Source organism: Amia ocellicauda, chromosome 11, assembly GCF_036373705.1.
Source record: "Amia ocellicauda isolate fAmiCal2 chromosome 11, fAmiCal2.hap1, whole genome shotgun sequence".
Lineage (NCBI taxonomy): Eukaryota > Metazoa > Chordata > Actinopteri > Amiiformes > Amiidae > Amia > Amia ocellicauda.
In genome coordinates this window covers 29,826,679-29,850,547 of record NC_089860.1, presented here as the reverse complement: position 1 = coordinate 29,850,547, position 23,869 = coordinate 29,826,679, and the positions used below count along the sequence as shown (strand labels likewise).

At 38.6% G+C, this 23,869-nt stretch overlaps 1 protein-coding gene across 1 annotated transcript in view; it reads right to left on the bottom strand.

Annotated features, from left to right (window-relative positions):
* The window catches only part of lck (LCK proto-oncogene, Src family tyrosine kinase), a 28,090-nt gene extending 7,976 nt beyond the window's left edge, over positions 1–20,114 (bottom strand). Inside the window, exons 1-11 of the mRNA XM_066717372.1 lie at positions 20,009–20,114; positions 19,773–19,878; positions 12,479–12,588; positions 10,408–10,474; positions 10,084–10,174; positions 9,497–9,598; positions 9,112–9,215; positions 8,242–8,391; positions 7,422–7,574; positions 4,621–4,800; positions 1,016–1,092 (exon numbers count right to left, since the gene is read on the bottom strand). Of these exons, the coding sequence (XP_066573469.1) occupies positions 1,016–1,092; positions 4,621–4,800; positions 7,422–7,574; positions 8,242–8,391; positions 9,112–9,215; positions 9,497–9,598; positions 10,084–10,174; positions 10,408–10,474; positions 12,479–12,583 (1,029 nt within the window). The 5' untranslated portion in view covers positions 12,584–12,588; positions 19,773–19,878; positions 20,009–20,114. The remainder of the gene's footprint in view (positions 1–1,015; positions 1,093–4,620; positions 4,801–7,421; positions 7,575–8,241; positions 8,392–9,111; positions 9,216–9,496; positions 9,599–10,083; positions 10,175–10,407; positions 10,475–12,478; positions 12,589–19,772; positions 19,879–20,008) is intronic.
* Between the last annotated feature and the right edge of the window lie 3,755 nt (positions 20,115–23,869).

The following is a 23,869-nucleotide window of genomic DNA, read 5'->3' as shown; positions in this document are numbered from 1 at the left end:
CACTGTATTCCTACATTGCGCACATTATTGAAAGCTTAATCTACCAGCGCGTTTCATTCTCAAACACAGCCGATTTACAGTTTCATTCAGACGGTCACAGATCACTCAGTTTCAATCGGATTTCTTTGCAAATGGGCTTGTTTTGTTCAGAACAACCTAACGATTAATCCAGTATATATTATTTGATGTTCTATCAAACAAAGAGAAGTTCAGATCCAATTATATAAAATCACTGTGTGTTAGTACACTGTAAACAGAGTTTTCCATCTTTACATTTTGAGCTCTCTACGGGTGTGTGTTGCTTCTACCAAAATGTGGATGGTCTTGTTTTGATCAGTAGGGATTTGTCAGCTTTCAGTGTTCAATTTTTCTTAAAATGATTCCATGATTTATTTTTTATCTCCAATTGTTTATTTGCTCTATGCTTTAATTTCAGAGTACATTGAGACATTAAACTGCGTACATTTCAGTAAAAACTGGGAAAATGGAGGTGTTCTAAAACGTTTGACCGGTAGCCCGACACCACACAAATAAGTGTCTGGGTGAGCGTAGAGTACAATATTCTTACTTTTTCAGTACCTCACTGCATTAGTCACTGTGTATTGTTGGTGTCTTGGAAGGATCATTGCGTTTGTATGCACTCACTATAGGATTGTCACAAAGCCATCGGTCCTTTTTGTTTGTGAAAGGGGATATGCAATAAAAATATAAAAATGCAATGTTTGCCTATGGTCTTTAAAAGAGATAAGGTGAGAATTCTCTATTCATCTTCCTGCAGATCCATAGCTGTTCCCAGACTTCTAATACAGCTTTTCTCTTTTACTGCTCTGACTGCCAGTATCTGGGATTATGGAGTAAACTGTATTACATTAAGAATTCATTGTTGTTGTTGTGTGAGCTGATCAAGGTGATGCAATGAAAGTTCCCCACACCCTCCTTTTTATTGTCCTGTGCCCTAGGTAACACAGAGCAGAACTGGCAAAAAAAAAAAAAAAAATGTTGCTTCTTTTCTGACCTGTGCTGCCATGTCTATGAGTATGTTGATTGTCAGGTTGGCTCCCTCGGGCGTTTTCAGGAAATCAACAAGGCACCCTGGAATTTAAAAACACAATCTGTCAGTATTACCAGCAACATGTTCTTTGGCATCAGACACTTTTAATTAATGTATTTTTATCCTGGGTAATTTTCCATGAAAGCTTAACCACAAATGTAAGTGTGAGGGGGATCTGCTCTGGTTCAAGGCAGATTACTTCACTTATGGATGAGAATTAAATTGTGAAATGGAACAAAGAAAGAAAGAAAGAAACGAAGAAAGAAAGAAAGAAAGAAAGAAAGAAAGAAAGAAAAAGAAAAGAACAAAAGTCAGGCCAGGTTAAATTGATTTTGCCATCTCCACGTTTGTGACTTTTGACATGATTTATGGCCATTCAAAGCAGACAGACGTGCGCCTTGCTTGAGCCGTTTTTATATTTAGATCAAAGGATGATTTCACTCACACCACACTTCAATAAATCATATTGGCTTGATATTTTTTTTAAATAGGAACTGCCTTCAGAACCACCAAGCTTTTCCAGGAAAGGGCAAGAGACACAACAGCGTTAATTCAGATTCAAGAGTGTCCTGTCAGAGAGACACTGGATAACACACGGTCCACAAGCCAAGGTCAAGACATGTCTGCGTGCTTCTATTGTGATTTTCAACTTAATTATCCTGCCACTTCAAGGGACTGAGCAGTAATGGAAGGCAAACCACTTTGTTCTCATTGGTGACAGTAATGTCATTATCTGCCTTGGCATAATGTGAAGGATCAAATAACCAGGAACAGAAGCTTCCTGTATTACTAAAACATCCACTTCCACACTTTACAGCTTCTTACCATTCTCCAAATAGTAGTTTATTGTTGTATGGTTGTTTCAAGCAAAAAAAAGAACAGAAAAATTAAACAGATGGAATAACCAGCTATAAAAAAAGGTGCAACATCATGCTTAGCAGTACAACATTTGCATGCTTTGGCTTCCTGATAACTGTCTGCAGTAATTGTGTGACAGTATCCAACCACAACAATCCTCTCTCAGTCTACACCAGGTTTATTATTTTTACTCATTTCTGCTGATGTATTGGAGGTCCAGTCCAGCTGTGGATGCACCCTCCTCCCTTTGTGCCTGCGGTCTAGCCTGCTCTGGTTCTGGATCTCCGCCCGGCTTCCACTCCGACCCTCCGAGAGGCGGAAAGGTCACACAGCAAACAATGAGATAATGAACAACAAGTTCTTATTTTACACCCAGGGCAGGGTGGGACCATCCTTTGTTGTAGTCCTTAGAGGCTAACTGGGGAAATAAATACAAGCCAGAGATGACAGGATTCTGTAAATACTTTGGTAGAGACATCTTAGGAGTAGCTTGCCAAGTCAACAAAGAAACACATAAATGTTCCTATGATTCAATATATGTTTAGAGATGTATTTCCGAGATATGATGGAGAGACGTTTTGACATATTGTACTGACGCACATGTCCTTGTCTTGCAAAGACTACATTTCTTATACAGATAACCCCTCTCTGAACTCTTAGAAATGAAAAATACTGACAGACTCTCTAGCTTTCCAAACAGCTTTTCAATCCCTTTGTCTTTGATACTCTAAAAAGAAATGTAGGACAGTATGTGTTTCTTTATAGCATACAAACAAATCAAAACAAAACTAAATAAGTACCACAAAATATGCCATACAAAAGACACAAATCAATTAAAACTAGATCAACTGAAAAAGACAACACAGGTGAAGCCAAGGAGATCTTACAAGCACTATATACCCAGTACATCACATCTATATACAAACCATAGCTTTTGATGAAATATGAGCTATCCATGACTCAAAATATAAAGCACAGGTCTGTTTTGATGATGCAACCATATTTGTCAATAGTTGAAGAAAGCTATTGTTTTTACGATGTTCTCTCTTCAGATGCTTTGGTTAGTAATATAATTCAACTATGTAATTTAGTCTCAGCACTCCATAGTTAATAATGCAATGTAACATCTACAGCTCTTTGTGATGTCATCCTGTAATTGTGTAGTCGAATACGAGTCAACTTGGACAAAGGAGTTGGCAAATTAAGTCAAATAGATACAGATACATACATACACACATACAAAAACTGGCCACACTCAACTCTCTAGTAACAAAACAGTCACAGAGGGACAGAGGGGCTTTATATTAAGTCCTAGGGAAGAAGAGAGAAGTGTTGCATGCTGGAATACCTGTCATTGCTCAAATACCTAAAAAGACTACGGTCACATCTGATTGACTCTAATATCTGACATGGCAGTGGTGAGTTTTTCTGGGTTTTTTCCCCTGTCATTTTCATCTATAAACCAATTAAAGAAAGAAACGGCCATTCTGAAAAATAAGCTCCTGTGTGACCAGAAAAAAATATAAAGAACTGTATCCTGAAAGAATGTTCTAGAAACATAGGCAATATGCAAAAATGGACACAAAAATATATTGGAATAAATATAGAACATATACTGTAAAAAAATATTTTAAAATATACCTACATATATATGTAAGCATACTTCGGGCACAAACTGACATACACTACTGGTCAAACACCCCCATTTTTACAGTTTTTATTTAAATATAAGCAGTTCAAGTCCAGTGAACAACCTGAAATGGTATATAATGTTATAAAAAACTAATTTTTCACATCTGAGAATGTTTCACATTGTTACAAAGCTGAGTGTCTCAGCTTTCATGTGATACCAAACACTTGGCAAACAACACAACAGTGAAGAGTACACATGGGATTAAAAATAAGCACACAGATTTGGTGCCCTTTAAGGATACCAGAGGGGTTTGTTAGCTTAAGGTGTTAAATTTTGGTAATCAAAACGATTCCATCTTTTTTTTATTTCCAATTGTTTATTTGTTCTTTGCTTTAATTTCAGAGTGCATTGAGACATTAAACTGCGTACATTTCAATACAAACTGGGGAAATTGAGGTATTCTAAAACTTTTGAGCAGTAGTGTATATTTATAAATGTCAAACATAGGTCAATGTTTGTTGAAATATTCTTCTATACATATGTGCATATAGATAGATAGATAGATAGATAGATAGATAGATAGATAGATAGATAGATAGATAGACAGATACAGATACAGATATATAGATATACAGATATAGGTACACACATCAAAACATCGAGGGGGACACAAGCTGGGGGTCCTTCATCCAGCAGTGGATCAATAAAGACTGATGATAATGATGATGTTCATTTATATTTCCTTTCTGTTTGGGATGACTGTTATCATTGGCTGTGTTCACATGGTGGTAAATAAATCTTGATAGTAGAGGAATAGTCATGGCTTATTTAAGATGGATATGGCTGGTTACAGTTTCAAACAGTTTGGGTTTAAGCTTGAATAAACATGAACCGAAGCAGGAGTTGTGAAATGAATACAGAATTGCCCAAAATATATTGTGATACTGCCCTGAACCACCAGAAAAGAAGTCACAATTCTGTCTCTGCTGTCATGCCCTTTTACTGCCATGAGAACACAGCCGTTGTCTACACAAGGGTAGATGGGGATGGGGGGGGGTTATCCCAGACAGTCACTGACCATTCTCCATGAACTCGGTGATGATGTAGATAGGATCCTGTGTGACCACGGCATGCAGGCGCACCAGGCGGGGGTGCTGCAGGTTCTTCATCAGGTTGGCCTCAGCTAGGAAGGCAGCGGTGGACATGGTGCCGGCCTTCAGGTTTTTAATGGCCACCTTACGATTGTTGTTGTACAGACCTGCAGGGGAGAGCAGGGACAGTTACAGCAGCCATATAGGAAAACAACAGAGTGAGATAACAAAATGAGGAGGCGCAGCATTCATGCAATGCTGCCTTGGTAAATTTACCCAAGGACCTTTGCATTTATAACAGGGTTATAACCGTCTGTATTTATAACATGGTTATAACTGTCAGAGATTATCAAAACACATCAAAATGAGTAACACACAAGCTATGTCATGAAATACACAAAAGGGTAGAAACTGGATTTAAAAATGGGATTTAATTAACGTGTGTTTGTGAAAATGTTTTATTGTGCGTCAAGGTTTACAGCTGCAGGTTACAGGTAAAGGTCCTTGAGGTGCTTTATGAGAAGAGAGAGTGTTGTCAATCTAAAGATGTTAATTTGTTCATTTTCTGATGTGTCTCTGTCAAACGTGGTTTCGAAGAGAGTGGGAGGGAAAGGAGGCATGTGTAAAAGTTGTGGACTTTTACACCTGCATCTCCCCAGTCTGTGGACTTGCAGGTGTGAAAGGGGCCCAGAGCCATGCACTGCTGTGACTACTACTGAAAGCTAGCCAACAGAAAAACCAGAGAGGGCCGCAGTTAGAAAAGATACCAGCAAACCACAGCCCATGCTCTTTGAGGTGGGGCTGCTATATATATATATACAATCTCTGTGTTGTCTCTGACTTCTACATGCAATTGTTGTGTGCAGATCAAAACGGCTGAAGGCCCCTCAGAGCTGGGGCCACTTGAAGATGTGAGACCACGACCACTGGCTCAGATTTGACAAGTGCTGCTGAAACACTGCAATACAGATGCATTCTTTCCATATTGGTAGCTGAACAAATAAATGGGTGTGATCACCATAGATACATGATTTAACATGGTTATTTGATTACGAGCGCATGGGAAATGTAGGAGAACAAATATTCAAGACACAGGGACAGGCTACAATATGAGTCTGTTTCCGCTCAGGGAATTGATGCTGCTGTTTTGTTTCAGAGACAAACAAAACTGGGTGCCAAGTCTGCAAGCGAAGGCCGTATTAAACAGAAAAACGGGTATTGAAATAAAAAGACTGGAGTCTTTCTTATCACACTGCCTGGGGGTGGGGGGGGGATATTTGTAGTCCAGATACGGCTGGACTATTATTTATGGACTTGTATTTTTTTGGTGTTCCATTGTTCACTGAACTGAGCTCAATAATGAGGAAACTCGTGTCTGCCATAACACATTAACAAAGTCTCCTTCTCTACTGGGTCATCTATTTTAGGACATGGATAAAATGAATAGATTTATTAATATTTTAAAGAAGGGGGAGCAGAAAAATGAGGAGATAAGGACGCCCATGCTGTGTTAATCTGCAATAAAAAAAAAGCACCCTGTATCTAAGCCACTGGAAAAAGTTCCTTATTTTAATAATGAGACTGATTTATCGGACTAGAAGCTCAGTGGAAATATCTGAGCCTTGAGTCATCTGGGCATCTGTGGAAGCAAGCGCAACTTCTCTTCACTCAGAAAGCACTTCTGATATAGTTGTGTCTCTGTAAATGTCAGCAGCACTGCAGCACGACCACGGGACACAACTTCAAAAGCTGCTATACATCTCTCTTTGCCACAGCCCGGTGTCTGTGTGTTCTGCTGCAACTCCCCGCCTGAGGGCTGGGCTGTTGTTCTGCATTCACTGCACCCATACAGATCACAGCCAGGAACACAATAAGCAACAATCTAATTAGAGAAAGTGCAGAGAAACACGGAGACATAGAGCCATTTAGGACAATTTTCAATGCTGCTTTGAAAAACTGCTCGAAACACATCTTTACCTGCTCCTGAGATTCTAATCATCATTCAGCTCAGCTCAGTGTTACAACCGCTTGTACTAGCACAGGAGAAATGCAGACAACATCTCTGTGTCGTCTGCGCTGGGCTCGTCAGGTTATTCACACACAGAAAGCCCATCATGCAAACAGCAGAGCTATAGTCAGTGAATGGAGGACTTACACAGCTCTCATCGATAACACTGTGAGCTCACAGGCGCCTGATAAGTCGCGGGGGTCGCAGCTGTGCAGCAACTGAAGAAAGTCTGGTTGATGTCTGCTCCACACAACCCTAACCAACCCTGGGGGATTTCTCAACACAGTCAGCAGCAGCGTAACAGATATTCATCAGCACACTGACAACTGTCTGCTTAACGGTGTAGGGAAACTGTTACATTGACACCTTTTACTGCAGCTGGAAGCAATAGTAAATCTGTGTCTGTGAAGTCTGCCTCCATGCACGATAGTTAATTAGTTAAACAACAGTATGGAGGAGGAAGTGGCACAGACCAAACCAGGCTGAGCATAAGCACTGGCTGTAAATTTAGCATCTTTAAAAAGTGCATTGCAGAATGTTTATGCTGAATGCCAGATAATATATGAAATGAACAACTAAGAAGAAAGCAAGCCAAACAAGAAAAGAAAGAAAGAAAAGAGAAAGGAATAAAATCTTCTTCAGCAAGAGAGTTTGAACGAGGGCAAAGATTTCAAATGTGTGAATAACGTGTCTTTGAAAGACCATGGTCTCTGCCGGGAGACTGACACTCAACACAGGGAAAACAACGCAGGACCATGGTGCCAGGGTCTTCACACTCACCCATCCAGACCTCTCCAAACTGGCCGGCCCCAAGTCTGCGCTCCAGCTTCAGAGACTCCCTTGGGATCTCCCACTCGTCCTGCCACCATGGCTTCTGGGGCATGCGGGTCTGACATGGCTTGGAGAGACGTGTGCACAAGCCGTCCGACTCTCCTGCAGGGACAGGACACAGGGCACAGCGCCATCACACAGTCTCCTTTGCAACACTGTGTTGTATCAAGTTGTGGGTTTTCTGGCAGCTGATTTCATTCAGTCTAAGCTTGTGTGCAATATGCAATCACCAGCAACTCACTGTTTGTCAGTTTAAAGAGTGTTGTTAACATCATACATCACACACGCATTTTGCTGCATATTGTATGATTCAGCTGTACCCTCCTTCAGCAGGAGTTGAAGGAACAAAACATAAAGAACAATGCAGCAGTTTCAGGCAGTGCTGTTATAAAGGTGATGATTGTATGGTATTCAGGCATGCACACACAGAGAGAGGATGTGGGAGATGGTTAAAATATTACCGAAAGCATCGTAGTTCATCTTTTAAACATGCAGCAGCTCGAACAACTATTTATATATGGCAGTGTACACATTATTTCTACAGTTTACGTCATCTTGAACATTAGATTTGGCAATGTAATGACAACCTCTGCTTTTGCTATTATAGTTATAGCAATATGTTGGAACACATTTTTTTTTCCCTATACAGCTGAAAGCAAAACCTATTCCAGTTGAACACTGCAGAGTTATTTGAGGTACCATCATTTCAGACATTATAGACAAACTGATGAAAAGCAATGAATTGTTAGACTGTAACAGAGTAACTTACTGGAGTAATGCTTAACAAGGTCTGACATGGTGCTGAATGAGATTCTGGGTGTGATGTAGAAGCCTCCATTATCCAGATTGCGAATCTTGTAGTGCTTTACAGTATCTCCACTGTCTGGGTCCAAGTCTCTCACAGACAAGGAGAAAGACCCTGGAAAACCAAAACACCAAATATATATGTCAATTTCACCATGAGAGCAATCAGGCAAAATATCGGTAACTGAAAACTTAAGAAACTGAATGAAACGATTCAGTAGGAACCTTCGCTGTCAATGTCTTCAAACCAATTTTCAACAGATTCAATCGTGCATGGCAATTAAGACTTAAAATGGAAAGACTATAATATATTGTAATACTTTGGGGGTTTTCGGGTCACGGCGAGATGGGGAATCAAACCCCGATCTCTTGCGCCACAATGCAGCGATCTTACTACATCTCCAAAAGGCTCAGGCCTCCTAGCGAGGCTTGAGATCACTACACTACCCCCCCCCTCAGTCCTGACACGTCCCCATGCTGCTTCCATATCTCCCCCCAGACTGGAGTTGGGTTGTTTCACGCTTTGGGGTTCGCATCTCAGTGGTCCCTGTCGCAGGTTCGGCACACACTTCTGACACCAGTGTAACACTTTGGGGTTTTCCGGGTCATGGTAAGATGGGGAATCGAGCCCCAATCTCCTGCGCCACAGTGCAGCGATCTTACCGCATCACCAAAAGGCCCAGGCCTCCTAGCAATATATTGTCAAAGATACTTGAAATGTCCCAGGGTGTAAGCTGAATCAGTGAGTGGAATTACTTTCCATGGCTAGATGAAGAGTCAGACACAGGAAGCCTGGCAGCACCCAGAGGAATGAAAAAGAAAAAGTAGTCCATACCTTTGGCAGTTTCACTCTCTCTGATGAGGAAGGAGCCCTGCGTGTTTCCTGGTGCGAGGAGTTGCCTCATGGCATCGTTACGAGAGATGTCTTTAAAATACCACCTGCAACGAAGACACGGCAGTAACCACACAGGACCTCTCTACTCACAAAAACACTCAAACAGGTATCTGCTTTCCCCTGTCCTCTATGTGTTCCTCAATAAACACAGAATAGCTTACATGAACTAGTGTATAAAGGCAAACATATATATAAACTGTACGCATACACGCCCAGACACACATGTACAAAAAGAGAGGATGAGATATCTAAAGGTCTCTTCAATGGCATAAGTCATCAGGGGTGTATAAAGTTGTTGTCAGTGGCAGCTGTCTGAGGGACTTACGGTTCAGTCTCTATGGTGTCCAGCTTGGCAATGAAGTTGTAGGGAATGTAGCCGGTCTTCGCTGTCGCCAGGGACTGAGCCATGTACCACTCATTGTCATCCCTGAGGACACGGGGAACAGCATGTAGAATACAGGAAACAGAATTGAGAAGAGAGAGCACAGAGTACTGACTGTGAAATACAGAACACAGTGAAATGTACAGTCTACACAAGGATAATACTAATTAAGTTAACACAGTAACTATCACTGAATAATCCTGTTAAAGGCACAAATGAAATGCTGCTTTATATATATATATATATATATATATATATATATATATATATATATATATATATATGCAGATTAAGTGCTTTGCCCACAATGTTATTAAATAGTTTCATTTATTGGCATCCTTTTAAATAGGCCAACAGAGAGCAGAAGTTTAATCAAACCAATATGATACAGACTACAGCTGTAATCACCCAAATACAATCTAGTCTCACAATCAGGCACACAAACACACAAGGGCTATTGCTTTAACTTTGTAGACTGTTCGGTTAGCGCTCACAGCACATCTCGTTGGCCAATGCTGGGGTGAACTCACGCGTTCAGGATTTTCAGTTTTTCTCCTTTTTCAAATCCCAGGTCTTCGCTGTGATTGGGTTCATAGCTGTACAATGCGATGACTAAGTTATCTGAAAGAGAAGCAGGAAATGCATGGAGTATATTTTTATGAGAACACTTGACTCTAACCAAAGGGAGCAGATGCTCTTAACAGTACAGAAGAGTATTTTAAGCACATCAGCCTGAGCACAGACACACATATATATGTATGGATATTATATTGCTCCATGTGAGGGTGTAATGAAAAGGAACACGTGCTCACTGCTGTTTAGACACGGTTCAGTGAATTATCACGGTAACTTACCAGGCAAGGGTGACGAGGGCGGGGTGTGTGACGAATAGGGAATCAGGGGGCCTGGTGCATCTGTGTACTGAAATGGCAACAATACAAGAATGTTATCATGCATTGAAATTAAGGCTATTTAAACTTTCTTAAAGATTTAATTAGTACTTGTGGAACCCCTTTCCACAAGTGCTAATTAAATCTTTAAGAAAGTTAAAGGCATGGCCTGTGAAACATATGGACAAAAACGCCTGGGACGTGTCAGTATCACGGTTGGAGTCATACCTATAAATGTGATTAAAGGCAAAGGAAAGATGAATGTATAAGGCATAAGAAGACATGCAAGCTTAAGTTTCCTACAAAGAGATATATGCTTTTCGATCAATGGAGATTTAAAAACAGAGGTGGAGGAGGAGGGATCTGTCAATGAAAGCAAATCTGGGCATTTGAGGTTAGATCAGCATGATAGTTCACCCAAAGACTTAAATAACACATTAAGTTGACATTAAATTACATTAAAAATGTTAAAGCATTATCGGAATAGTTGTAAGATTACTGTAGGAACTTTAAAATGTACATTTTGTAGGACATATTCAAACTCATGGTATTATTTTGCATAATATTTTTTCATATTTAAAATATTTTTGTACATTTAAAGTATTTATCATTTTTTATTTGTTCTTGTGCATTTTTTGGGGTGTTGATTTATTCAATTTTTTTTGTATTTTTGAGTGTCCAAAAATGCACTGCATTGTTTTGCCTGTTAGTACAAGTTTTAAAAACGCAAGTTAAATATCAGTTAAGAGTGCTTTAAGCTCAGCCAGCTCAGCACTTCCATTTCCAATAAATTAGTCCAAGAGAACATTTATATCTTCAACAGAAGGAAACCCCACTCCCAAGAACATGTCATTTGGCTCCACTTGTCATTGTGTAATGGGTTGTAAAAGAATACAAACACATTTATGGCACCAAATCATCGTGATCTCATGTGTTTGCTGGAGTTTCATAACATTAAAAAAGGGCTTTCACTATTTTCCAATATTCACAGTGCAGCAGTCTAATCAAAAACAGATATTATTGCTGAAGGTCCAAGGAGCAGCCCGATGGAGGCTTGTCGTCTCTCTTCGTCTGCTAGCACTCACTGTGAAATCCAGCCCATCATTTACATTTTGGGGCGACAATATCGCAAAGGCTCTTGCCTTGGTTATATGCAGCTGTTGAGCTAGATAGCAATCAGGAGTGTAGAAACCTTTTTGCTTTCTCTTTTTACTCTGTAATATTTTGTAGCAGTTTTGCAAGGTTTACATTGAAATATCAGACTATGCCCTAATAAAACTCTGCTGGTTATGATGGGAATTTGTATAGACCAGTTTTACTGACTGGTTGAATATTTATTTAAAGAAACCATTCTGGTGAAATACAATGGCCGTTATATTGTCTGAGTTCACTAAAAGGGAAGGGGCGATGGCTCTTATTGTGTCACTTTTAACAATTTAACTGAAATTAGATGCTTTATTGGACCAATGGTGCAGTTATATTCAGGTGTAAAACTGAGAATTCATTATATGAGAAAACACTATACACACACACACACACATACAGCTCTGAAAAAAATTAAGAGACCACTGCAAGTCTCTTAAATTTCTCCAAAGCTGTATATGAAAAAAACTTAATATACAGCAGTGCAATTCAAGCGTCTTAATCTTAGAACAGTGAGATTAGCGAGGGGATTTACACCCCAGTACTGCCGTTCCTTACAATCTGAAATGAAGAGAAATACTTAAAAAATTAAAACCTTTCTTGTATGAAGCAGAAGACAGAATATTCATACACAGTTGTGTAACCGTGCAACATGTGTCTACTCTCCACATACAGCTCTGGAAAAAATTAAGAGACCACTCCAAGTTCAGAAATCAATGCTAAGTGGTCTCTTAATTTTTTCCAGAGCTGTATGTCTTTATGAACATTAGGAAATGAACTTCATGCAATGAGCAAACAGGCAAGGGCAGGTCACTGCCCAGTGTCAGTGTGCAGAAGCTCTGTCTGTGACTGTGCTACAGTATTGCAGCAGTCCAGCCTCTGGGCTCCTCACCTGGTTCTTGCTCTGTGGTGGCAGAGGGCAGTTACAGTGTTCACAGACTTCATCCAAGTTCTCGATCCAGTCATCGTCATATTCTGAACTGCAGTTGCAGCCCATCTTTTCTACGAGGAAAAAACAACACCCTCAGACATACGTGAACACATTCCTGTACAGGACAGTTTTCACAAACCATAGCCTGGGCACTCAGCACTGAACTCTGTGCCATAAAAACCTTCAAAGGTTCCCATTCATTCTTGGCCATATGAATTGTCTTTCAATTAAAGATTAATATGCTTTTTTATTTTTTCGAGCAGTCCAAGAACTAACAAATAGCCAACTCCTTCCCAAGAAATATCCTCTGTTTCACAGTAACAAGAGAAAGTAATATTATGTTAAAAGATACCAACGTAGGGTTGATAGTGTATTGTTGATGTCATTTTATTTTATTATTCTTAATGTCATGTCTGAATTCAGCTGAAGGTTTAATGTATATTCCTAAGAATATATGAAACTACGTTGAGATGTTTTATTTTTAGTATCAGTCTGATTTAAAAAACTAAAATGTTCACTTTTCTTTTTGTTGCTTTTAAAACAATTTCTATTCAGGTATTTACAAAATTCATGATTGACCATCACATAAAGCCAAAGAACTAGTCAATATGTTCATAACATTTTCATAAAATGCTTTTCAAATGAATTATGATTTTGCATTTGGACCCCTTTCAATTGCAACTTACAGACACCCCTTTAACAAGTGCATATCTCAACAAGTTAGATTCAATTTGGATTACATTTGGCTACATTCTTTAAAAGCAAAAAATGCAGGATGCTAAAATGAAAACAACTTTTTGATGAAGGTGTAACGTACAAATAGTTTAAGATTTCGATCAGGGTCAAACCCTGCTTGCAGAGAAAAGCACGCCTAAAGGTAACACACAGGTTTGTTTATCTTACCTGGGTGTTGTGAAACAGTGAAAAGCTAAAACTAAGTCTCTGACTGCATGGACACTCATGTCATATACTTTATTATACTTTTTAAAGAGGATTGTGTAATAAAACCCTACCATTTCATATGACTATGCAATAGAGCAGCAAATGTATTTTCCATTTTGTTCTAACCTCATTTCTTTCCACATGCTATTAAGCCGTATCTAATTTCGGTCCCCTGTGTGAGTGGCTTTAAACAATCAAACATTCTGGTTAGTCAGATTATTTTTCAATGCATTACATTTTCTTGTGTCATTTACAGAACCAGCCCATACATGTATCATCCAGTCCATACCTGGCAATATGTCAAAGTTCGAGTCCTCTGAACAGCTATACCAACATCTTTCACCTTTCCTGAAAATGTTTTTTAGATAACTAAATAGACCTTTTTTACTGCTACCCTCTGCTGTCAAGTCTCAGGGCTCAGCACTTTTTGTTTGACTGGCCAACAGTGACGGTGACTCAGTGTTTGGAAATGAGTTTCTTGTCCAGGTGGGTAGTGTGGGCTATCCCCAGTTGCTCTCGGTGTCCTATCCTCTGAGCTCTTCATCATATTATCAAAGTTATAGCCACCGCACAGTAGCAACAAAGGGACCTCCATCCTACACTCGTGTTCAACAGTGAAAAGTTGCTTTTGTTTCTTAAAGGAAACTGTTATACATAACATGACTGAGGTGAAGCAAGGAAATCCCTGAATTATTTTTAAAATTAAAACTTTTGCTGCTACATTTCACACTACCCATTTAGCAAGGCATTCAACAAAGACATACAATACATATATAATTAAATAAATACATATTATATAAGTATGTATGTATTACCAGTACTATTGTATTAGAAATGTATTATTATCAACAAGAAGTTTAAAGCATGTAGCATTAATAAAAAAAATTTAATTATTATTATTTATTATCATCATCATTGTATTTTGTCACACTATGAATACCCATGCTCGTGTATTTTTTGGGTGTTCGATATTCTGCCAAAAGCTTGGCATCAAACATTATTGTTTCTGTGTTTCAACGGAATTTGTTTTAGGGCCTGTTGCAAGTTTTATGTCAAAAAACGTTCTGCAAATGTCAAAGTTGAAAGGTGGACCTTGGGCTGGGGTTTCCTGGGCAACATGTGTGTAGTATGCACTCAATACTACTTTTTTCCTTTGTATCAAAACATATTTGTGATGAATTGCAGCTGAAACATTTGAAGCTGGAAATCTGTAGCCAACGCTAGCTGTGCTGACAACCGGAAAAACTGACACGGCCTTCAAATTATTCATAAACAATGGAAACACAACTTTAGTTTAGTTTATTTATTTACTTATTTTAAAAAATATATAGCAATGAAACAAACTGTACATCAAATGAAATATCAGAAAAGTTGAATATTCTCAATTTGTAATATTGCTTCTGTGTTCCATTTCCTCAGAATTATACTCACGATCATTATTAATGTTTATAAGAGCACCATTATTGTTTTGTTGTCCTGCTTTTATTTGGACATAAACTGCTTTCACAAGTTTTTGTGAAGAGATGCAACTGTAATATATATTATTGATAATATTGACAGTTCAGTAAGTCAATCTTTTTTGCTTTCCCGTGGCCTAGGAAGTAAATAATAGATGAGAGGTTACGGTTATACGGTGCTCAAAATATGGACTATCTTAAAAATAAGCTAAACAATATTGTATACAAATATAATATAAAATAAGGTATAAAATAAGAACATCATCTTAAGAATATGACAATGCTCTTGTGCATATTGGCTATTTTGGTTTGTTGAATTTAATGTTCATGATAACGGAACAAAATATAAATACAGTATTTAAAATAAATCGTCAATTTATATACACTGAATGTATTATATATATAATTGATGTATTTATTTAACATGAAACTGCACTGTAATTATAATGTATTCATAAGGAGGAAAAATTTGTTAAAATGGAAGGAAAAAAACACTAACAACAAAGCAAAACAAAAATTAATCTGGAGTCTTGATGCTGTGGCCTCAATAAGTTATTGCTATTTTGTAAGTTGAGTTAACTAAACTACACAAATCAGACTAAAATGAACCTCGATGTGTTACTGCATGCTCTGGTTAGGCAATGGGGTCAGCAGTTTAGCAAATTCCCGGAGCCTCGGCCAGTTAGAGCAGGTTTACAGCTTGCATGGTTTATATGGCAGACGAAAGCAAGAAAGATTAATAATAGAATCCGAGGGGAAGGAAAGCTCAGTTTAGGCTCAGTTGTTCTGTCTGAGCTGCTGTACAGATCTCCCAAAAATTATCCGTATGATTGTTGTAGGATGCCAAATCACGATGTCTCATAATAATTGTGCTGTAGATTAATTTAAATACGTATCATTACAAGTCGGAAGGCAAAATACTGTCTGTCACAAAAATGTATGAGAATCACAAGCATTTTAACATAATCATTTCAGAGTGACTGTCATCGCTGAACTGCTGGTAATGGGGGGGATTCTGTCCAAAGTGTCAGACGACCAATACCACAATACGGTCAGGGTGGTGGTCCAAAGTTGGAAAACGTAGGCGTGTGTCAAGACCAAGGTCTTGTCATATTCTTGTTCTTTAAAAAAAAGCCTGGACCAGTCCATTTCTGCATAAACTAAAATAATGTTTCAGTCTGTTTTATAGAAAGTTTTATGGAAAGAATAATATTTTTTACAACCCTGTTTCACATCACCAATGCACTTCTACTTAGCTACGGGGTTATTTGATTTAAAATACACTGCAATTACCATTAAAATGGTCGCCATTTAAAAAATAATTATTGACCTGCTTAATAAAGCCGAAAGTGTTGAGCAAATGGTCAGTTCTGATCAGGAGCACAAAGAGGAAATGCTAAACAAAGAGAGGCCTTAATTGCCTGCAGTAACTATGCAGTCCATCTTGCTCCTTTTTTTCTTTAAGCTAATCAGCCAAAGAATTTCTTAATTACTTATTAAGGATTTGAATGCCCATTTCTGGTCTGAAATAGTTAATCCACATGCGAGACTGTGACTGTGAGGTTGAGCGCTTGTGTTCATAACGCAGTTCATTAGGAAGGTTAAAGGAGTTAAAGGGTGGCTCTTTAATGGTTTCATTTAGCAGTTGGCACACACAGAAACGGCACTACTTTCTCTTTCCCTGTTACGAATTCATGGCAACAAACCACTGACATCAACTGAGATGGTGATCTCTTTGGACTGAAAGAATCCTTGATGAGAAATGTACAGAAATGGGATTCTCTCTCTCACCCGGATGTTTGTTTCTGGTTAGAAATGTCTGATGCAAAAATAAATTATCGGTGAAACGCATTACGGTATGACTTCTCACAGTACTGACATGCATTGGTGAATGAAGTGCAAACATATGTTGATGAATCTTGAAAAGAGACAATTGGGTAAATTGTGTGTCTGTGATGCACCCAAGTATCTGTATAACTGTATGTGACACTTCAAGCATTTACACATAATTACATTTTAATAACCTATCCTTATACCTAATCTTATTTATTGGTAACACTTTACATTGTGTCTCTAATTACTGTGTATTTACAATCTAATTACACTGTAATTGTGAATGGTTACAATGTTTTTACTGTGCTATGGTAACTTTACATTTAGTGTCCCTAACTACCACTGTACTTATGCCAATTTACACTGTAACTAGTAATTACAGTGTAAATACACAGTAGTGTTACCAATGTATCTATCATTCTATATATCTATCTCCCTATATATATTGGATATATTTAGTTAAATTGTAACTAAATTACAACTAAATTTGTGTGTATTTTCAAATTCATTTGGCGAGTGCCTCTGAGATGTCCCGTGAGCTACTGGTCACTTACGAGTGACGTGTTGGAGACCCCTGCATTAATATATTTTAAATTTCAGTCTCAGACAGGACTCTGTTTTACTTTTTTTCCCCATAAAAATGTATTTTCACAAGGATATAGTGTGGGGGAGTATGAGGCCGAATGTGTTAATACATTTAAAAAAAAAAAGTTGTATTGTCCCCATTTTTGACATAAGCACATGCTCCCTAATTCCCTTGTGACATCCAGGGAAAATACTCAATCAGTGTGGCGTACCTTAGCCATATAAATGAGGCCCACTGGTGTTTGATTCTTGCAAGATGTTTGACGCCGCCATTTTGAAACCAAATTGCTTCTAGATAAAAAAAGACGCCATATTTCTTGTTATGATTTAACAAACAACTTTAATTTTGTAATGGCACACTTTGCACAGTGTTCTGTGGTATGACAAACTACGTACAGAATTTGTTTTTGGTATGGTTATCCAAATCAGATACAGTATAAATAGCCCATAGTACTCTGCAGAACGTGGGCAGGTCAGACAAAAACATCAACAACGACACAAATAATGGCTGAGTGGTCGAGTCTTTTAAGACAAGATCCTCTGGAGGTTAAGTTTTAAATCTGTAAAAACCCACAAGCCACATGACAAATGATATCTACTAGATAGCGACATGTCAGCCTTACAAATAACGAACACAATTATCAGAGACCAATTTAGTCAATTATGTTTTAAATTAGTGTCGATGTGCTAAGATCTAAGAAAGCCCACTATAGCCCACTGAATTACATTTGGCAGGGCCCTGAATCCCAGTTAAAAAACAAACCTGATATACCAGAGGCAAAGCAACTCAATGAGCAGTAAACAAGAGCAGGAGCACAGAATGCATCCTAAAGACAGCCGCACCCAAATAATCCAATCCCTTCTGAGGTGGGGCAGCTCTCCGTGCTCCAGACTGCTGAGCATTGGATTCTGGGAATTCTAACAGAATCAGAGACAGGAAGCACTATTATACAGCCCCATGACAGTCATCGGAAAACTGGTTTTAATGACCCAAAGGCTGCGGCGAGGCACATTTTGGAAGATTCCAGTGAATCGGCAGTAGGGATGTGGCTTGTTCATGAACACCCACTATTCCCTGTAAAGGATTGTTCTCTTTAGAGAGGCAGCTGTAACTGGCATTTTCCTAAGAGACACTGCTAAATTAAGGCCCATGTTGGATTCATGCACTTTTGCTACCTTGGTTCATGCTTTTATGTTCTCAAATATGGACTACTGTAATTCTTTGCTTCATTGTGGTTTTTGTTTCTTGTTTTTGTATTAATTATTTTAACAAAGACTGCCATTGACTTAACCCTTTAAACACCAGGATGTTTTGTTCATTCACCGGACTAGGCACTCCCAAAGTTAATCTGACAACAGCAGGAACATGTCCTTCAACTACCAGGCTCCTTTTGAATGGTCTTCTCTTCTTAAACTCATCACTAAACACAAATCTGTGTCTAGGTTCGCATTCCAGCAGCTTTTCTTGTTTAGGCTGTCATTTTATGTTTAAGTATTTTAAGATAAATTCCAGCCCAAGACACTTTATACTGTATTGTATTGCATTGTGTTGTATTACCTTGTGCTTTAAATTCCCCATTCAAGAAAACAAAAACAAAAACAGGTAAATATTTACATTATTATTTTTTAGAACTTAAAAAGTATATACATTTAAGAAAAACAAAATCAGTGAGGAAGCAGGTCCTTTAGAAGACACTTAATAGAATTGTTATATTATGGCACCAAGGCTGAACAGAGTACTTAAACAGAGCCTAATTCTGTACCACACTGGCTGCTTTTTCAAGATGATATATAGATCGTGAGTACGCTGGTCTGCGTGTTTGATACAATGGACCAAGCTTTAATTCATGCAAGCACATACAAAAAAAAATACTTCTTTGTATAAGTGTGTGTGTGGTTATATTAAGTTTCAGTAAATTGCTCAATAGTCAGCCTAGTTTGCTTGAGTCTCTGAGAGGGATTGAAGCATTTGTGTTCAGATCTGTCTAAAATGATGAATTCCAGTGCCAGATAAAATATATCTACATGACATATAACAGATGACAGAACATAAACTATAAATGCTGTAAAGAAGAAGAAGAAACACATTTTAACTAGATTTTAAATTGGCTTTTTAAATAACCCAGTATGAAAAAAAGTAAAAGGGTAAGACAAATAAATATCTTATTAGTTTTAGGGTTTGTTATAAAGTATGTAATTCCTTTTCCTTGGATAAAACAAAAATGTAATAAAATAAAAAAATGAAAAAAGATTTGGTTTTGTCAACCACCTCCTGTCACTCCTGACAATGCAGAGAACTCTACAGTAGCAATCAGAGGGTGAACACTGCCACAGAAACCATTGTCTATTGCTCCGAAGCATCATTCTTTCTTAACCCCAGACAAAGAATATTTGCAGTGCACGACACAGCTTCCAAAATGAAGAGAGGGGAAACCTACCTGATAATTCTGAAGCCTTTCTGGAGAAGACCTCTACATTCTATTGACCCCTGCACAGGACACTCTGTCCCACAGCGGCAATGAGCATTGTGTGCCTGTCGAGATCCTTGATGAGAAATCAATCAATCAATCAATAAATGTAAAAAAGCAAATAATAACTTAAGCGAATCCCAACTTGATCCTTGGAGTGAAAAAACAAAACAATAAAAGAAAAGGTCTTTAGTTTCCCGACATACCAGCAGAAGAACTGAACAAACGTCTGCCTTTCCAGTCTTCACATGTGCACTTCATATACCACAACGACAACGCAAGTCAAGGTTTCCTGTCATGGGTGAAGCCCCAGCGTCAGACTGCACTCCAGGCCCAGACCTGGGAGAGCTCTTTTGCAGGTGTCACAGCTGCCATATAACGTACGTTAGCCTCATTCATATTTGGGTTAAATATCTTCTTTTCGTTTATTTTTTTCCTTTGAATGTTTGCTTGCTCTTTATGCAACCTAATTTTCATCTCCCCAGGCAGACAGGGATATTCCTCACCTCATATAATCCTCACCTGGCTGATTCCAGCAGTCACCAGTTGAAAACACCATGCCAGCTCTGGACACTCCAACTATGGAAAATCTGCCACATAAACCTTTTTTTATTATTAATTGCTAAATGATTGCCTAGAGAGTTTTAAAAATGATGCTGATGAATTCTGATTGATTAAGGTTTAATCTCTACATATTGCAACCAGGGAGTCTAATTCACCAAACTAAACCCTCACAATCTTTTTTTTTTTTTAAGACAGTATATTCAGTTAGAGAAAAATAACTATTTGCAACTTCCCTTTTGTTTCTGACAGTGACTATGAAATCTATTCAACTTTAAGGAGACATAAATGGTGTGGAAAGTTCAAACCATAAATTCTGGAATGAACGGTTTTGTGTTATGGTACGTTTCCCCCATTTAGCGTTGGATGATCTTCGCAGATACGATCTGTATAGGAACGAGTCTGTCCTCTGGGTCTAAAGAAAGAAAGAAACCTATTTTACGTGCCTTTTGCAGCCTGCTTAAAATAAACAACATTGCGTATTACGCATGTAGAGGATAGCTTTGTTTGGTCTGCGAACATGGGTTAGATGGCAATCTTTCTTTGTCTGAGGTTTTCCTCTAAGAATTAAGGGACGAATCTTTATGTTTTTATTCAATGTTTTAAAGATATTATACAGAATATTCCTTGTTATATTTTAAAGCAGAGGGCTGCAAATGTGAGACATGCACAGACACTTTTGTAACTGCAGCTGTGATAGCTTAAATTATCCTTTTATCCTTTACATGTCATAGTACACGCTTCCTAAAACACTTCTTATAAAGGTAAACCTATGGAAATAATCAAAACAACACATTGAATTGACAATGTAATGCATCTGTGGGGATGGGGCTTTCCAAAACATAAAAGATATATAAATTATAAACTCCAACTAATACAAAACAGAACCAGTGTTTCATATGATGCCATTTCAGGAGCTCTTTTCGTTAAACTAAATGAAGCAACTCACAAACATTTGCCGTTATAAAACCTGCACACCATGCACATACACAGTATACATCTATGCTTTAGGCTGAGCCAGTCATGTGCACAGATGCGTGGTATACCTGTACAAATTATATCGGGTAATAATTAGAAGACTGGCTGCACTCCACCCTTGACCCTGAGTGGTGGAGGAACACCCAGTAATTGACCACCAGTAATACCACAGCCTTCAGCCTACCGTCTTTTTCTTAGCAATGAAGAACTTAGTCTTTAATGTACTTCTGAATTCATGTATTCCCCCACCTTCATGCTCCTTATTATATCTATGCTCGTTCTTGTGCTTTAAATTGCATTAGTTGTGGCTGTATTCGGAGTGCTTGCAACTACACATGTTCTGACTGCAGTCCACGTGGCATTACCTTCAGATGAACTTCCCCTTCAATACCCATAAATAGAATCATGCACTGTAGTTTGTAGTTGCTGGTCAGCCCGTTGGCAGCAGGCCTCTTATAAACACCTACAAAAGTGTGACCTAACAAGACAGTGTTTATGCCACAAAGCCAAGTGCACGCTGGGAGCAATAGGTGAAAGAGCAGAAAACACAGTAACAATAACTACCCATTGTTCCCTTAATCAGTCCCCTTGAATATTGTTCACATGAAGACTATTAATTCTAAATATAATGCAGTTTCTTCTTCTATCATTCTTCCAGACAAAGCACAGCTCTCGGGCTTGGCAGCTACAGTGCAGCTTGCCTGTGAGGCATCTACCTGTTCAGCAGGTGTGGACAAGTCTTTGGGTTTCTGGCTCAATTTGGCCTATTGAATTTCCTGTTCCAACAGGATATTTATAGCACTCAATTAGAAATGCAGCTTCATTACCTGTCCAAGAGACTGACTTAAAATAGGGTGATGTTCGTTGTGGAGAAGAAAGGTGGGGGTGTTTTCAATGTTTTTGTTTGATGTAGGTGGGGGGATTAATCTGAAGTGATTAATCAGTCCTCTCGAGAACCTCCACATACAACAAAATGTAAAAATGACACGAACACCTCATTGTTCTGCAGTTAGTGATCTCATTGTCTCAGATGCTCATGGCGTCTGCAACCACAGCTTTTGTTGCGGTCTGAGCACAGCGCTGTAGCGCACGCTGACAGGAAGCTAACAACAGGCGGGGCTTCAGCACATATGTTGTTGTAAAACAAGATGGGAATTTGAAAATGTTCCGAAACAACTGTACAACTAAATCAAAAGCTGTGTCTTGGAACAAATTCAGTCCATGGTTCGAGCACTATTATTTTTCTGTATTTTATTTTAATTGAATTGAATTTTACTTTATTCTGAAAAAGAGGGAACAACAGAGCAACCCCCTACCTTTAAATTATCATTCGAAAATCTAAAAGTACAAGTTATGGGAATAAAATAAATCCTTTGCAGTCTTGCTATCTCAGATCATATTGGACCTTCAGATGCATAGGTGCCTCAACCCTGAAAAAAAGATCCAATGCTAAAGCTCCCATTATTGGAATGCAATGATGTCACATGAACTGCTTACATCACAGTTTCATGCATTTGTCTCTTTAACAATTAGAAAGCTGTGACATCAAAGGTTTAATAGTGGGTAAGCCTGATCTTTGATGCTCGAAGAGAACTTCTTTTAGTGTACACATAAAGCAAGGATTAAACTTAGGGCTGTTTGGTTCTCTGGCAACCAGTCAATGCAAACACTCCCTATGCTTCAGAAATACACAAAATGTCTGGTGATGATCTCTGTTAAACTCCAGGCGAGGGGCTATTGTGTGCTTGTGAGACAATTCTTGGAGAGAAAATAAACACCCAGTATATACTTTTTCACATGGCTTAATTCAGGTACAGACTTTTAAAGCCATGGCAAGTCTAGGTATCAGGCACAGTAGATCAGAGAGATACAGAATCTGCATTGCTAGTGTGGTTTGTTTGGGTTTTTTGCATTTTTTCCAATAACCTTCAATGATACCATGTTAAAGGAAGTATTGTTATGTTTGCAAAGCCAGCATCTCCCACATACAAATGTGCCACGGTCTATTGACATGGTAATTTGAATTTGGTCCCAATTATTGCCATTGTACCTGTGTACTTTCAACCTTGCTCATTGTTCCCAAAGAGTTTATCAAATCTGTTACATAAGAACATAAAGTTTACAAACAAGAGGAGGCCATTCGACCCATCGTGCTCGTTTGGTGTCCATTAATAACGAAGTGATCCAAGGATACTATCCAGTCTATTTTTAAATGTTCCCAAATTTACAGCTTCAACCACATTGATGGGGAGTTTGTTCCAGATTGTGACAACAAATGTCTCCTGTTTTCTGTCTTGAATGCCTTGAAGCCCAATTTCCATTTGTGTCCCCGGGTGCGTGTGTCCCTGCTGATCTGGAAAAGCTCCTCTGGTTTGATGTGATCGATGCCTTTCATGATATTGAAGACTTGGATCAAGTCCCCACGTAGTCTCCTCTGTTCCAGGGTGAAAAGGTTCAGGTCCTCAGTCTCTCAGTAGGACAATCCCTTCAGACCTGGAATAAGTCTGGTTGCTCTCCTGAACTGCCTC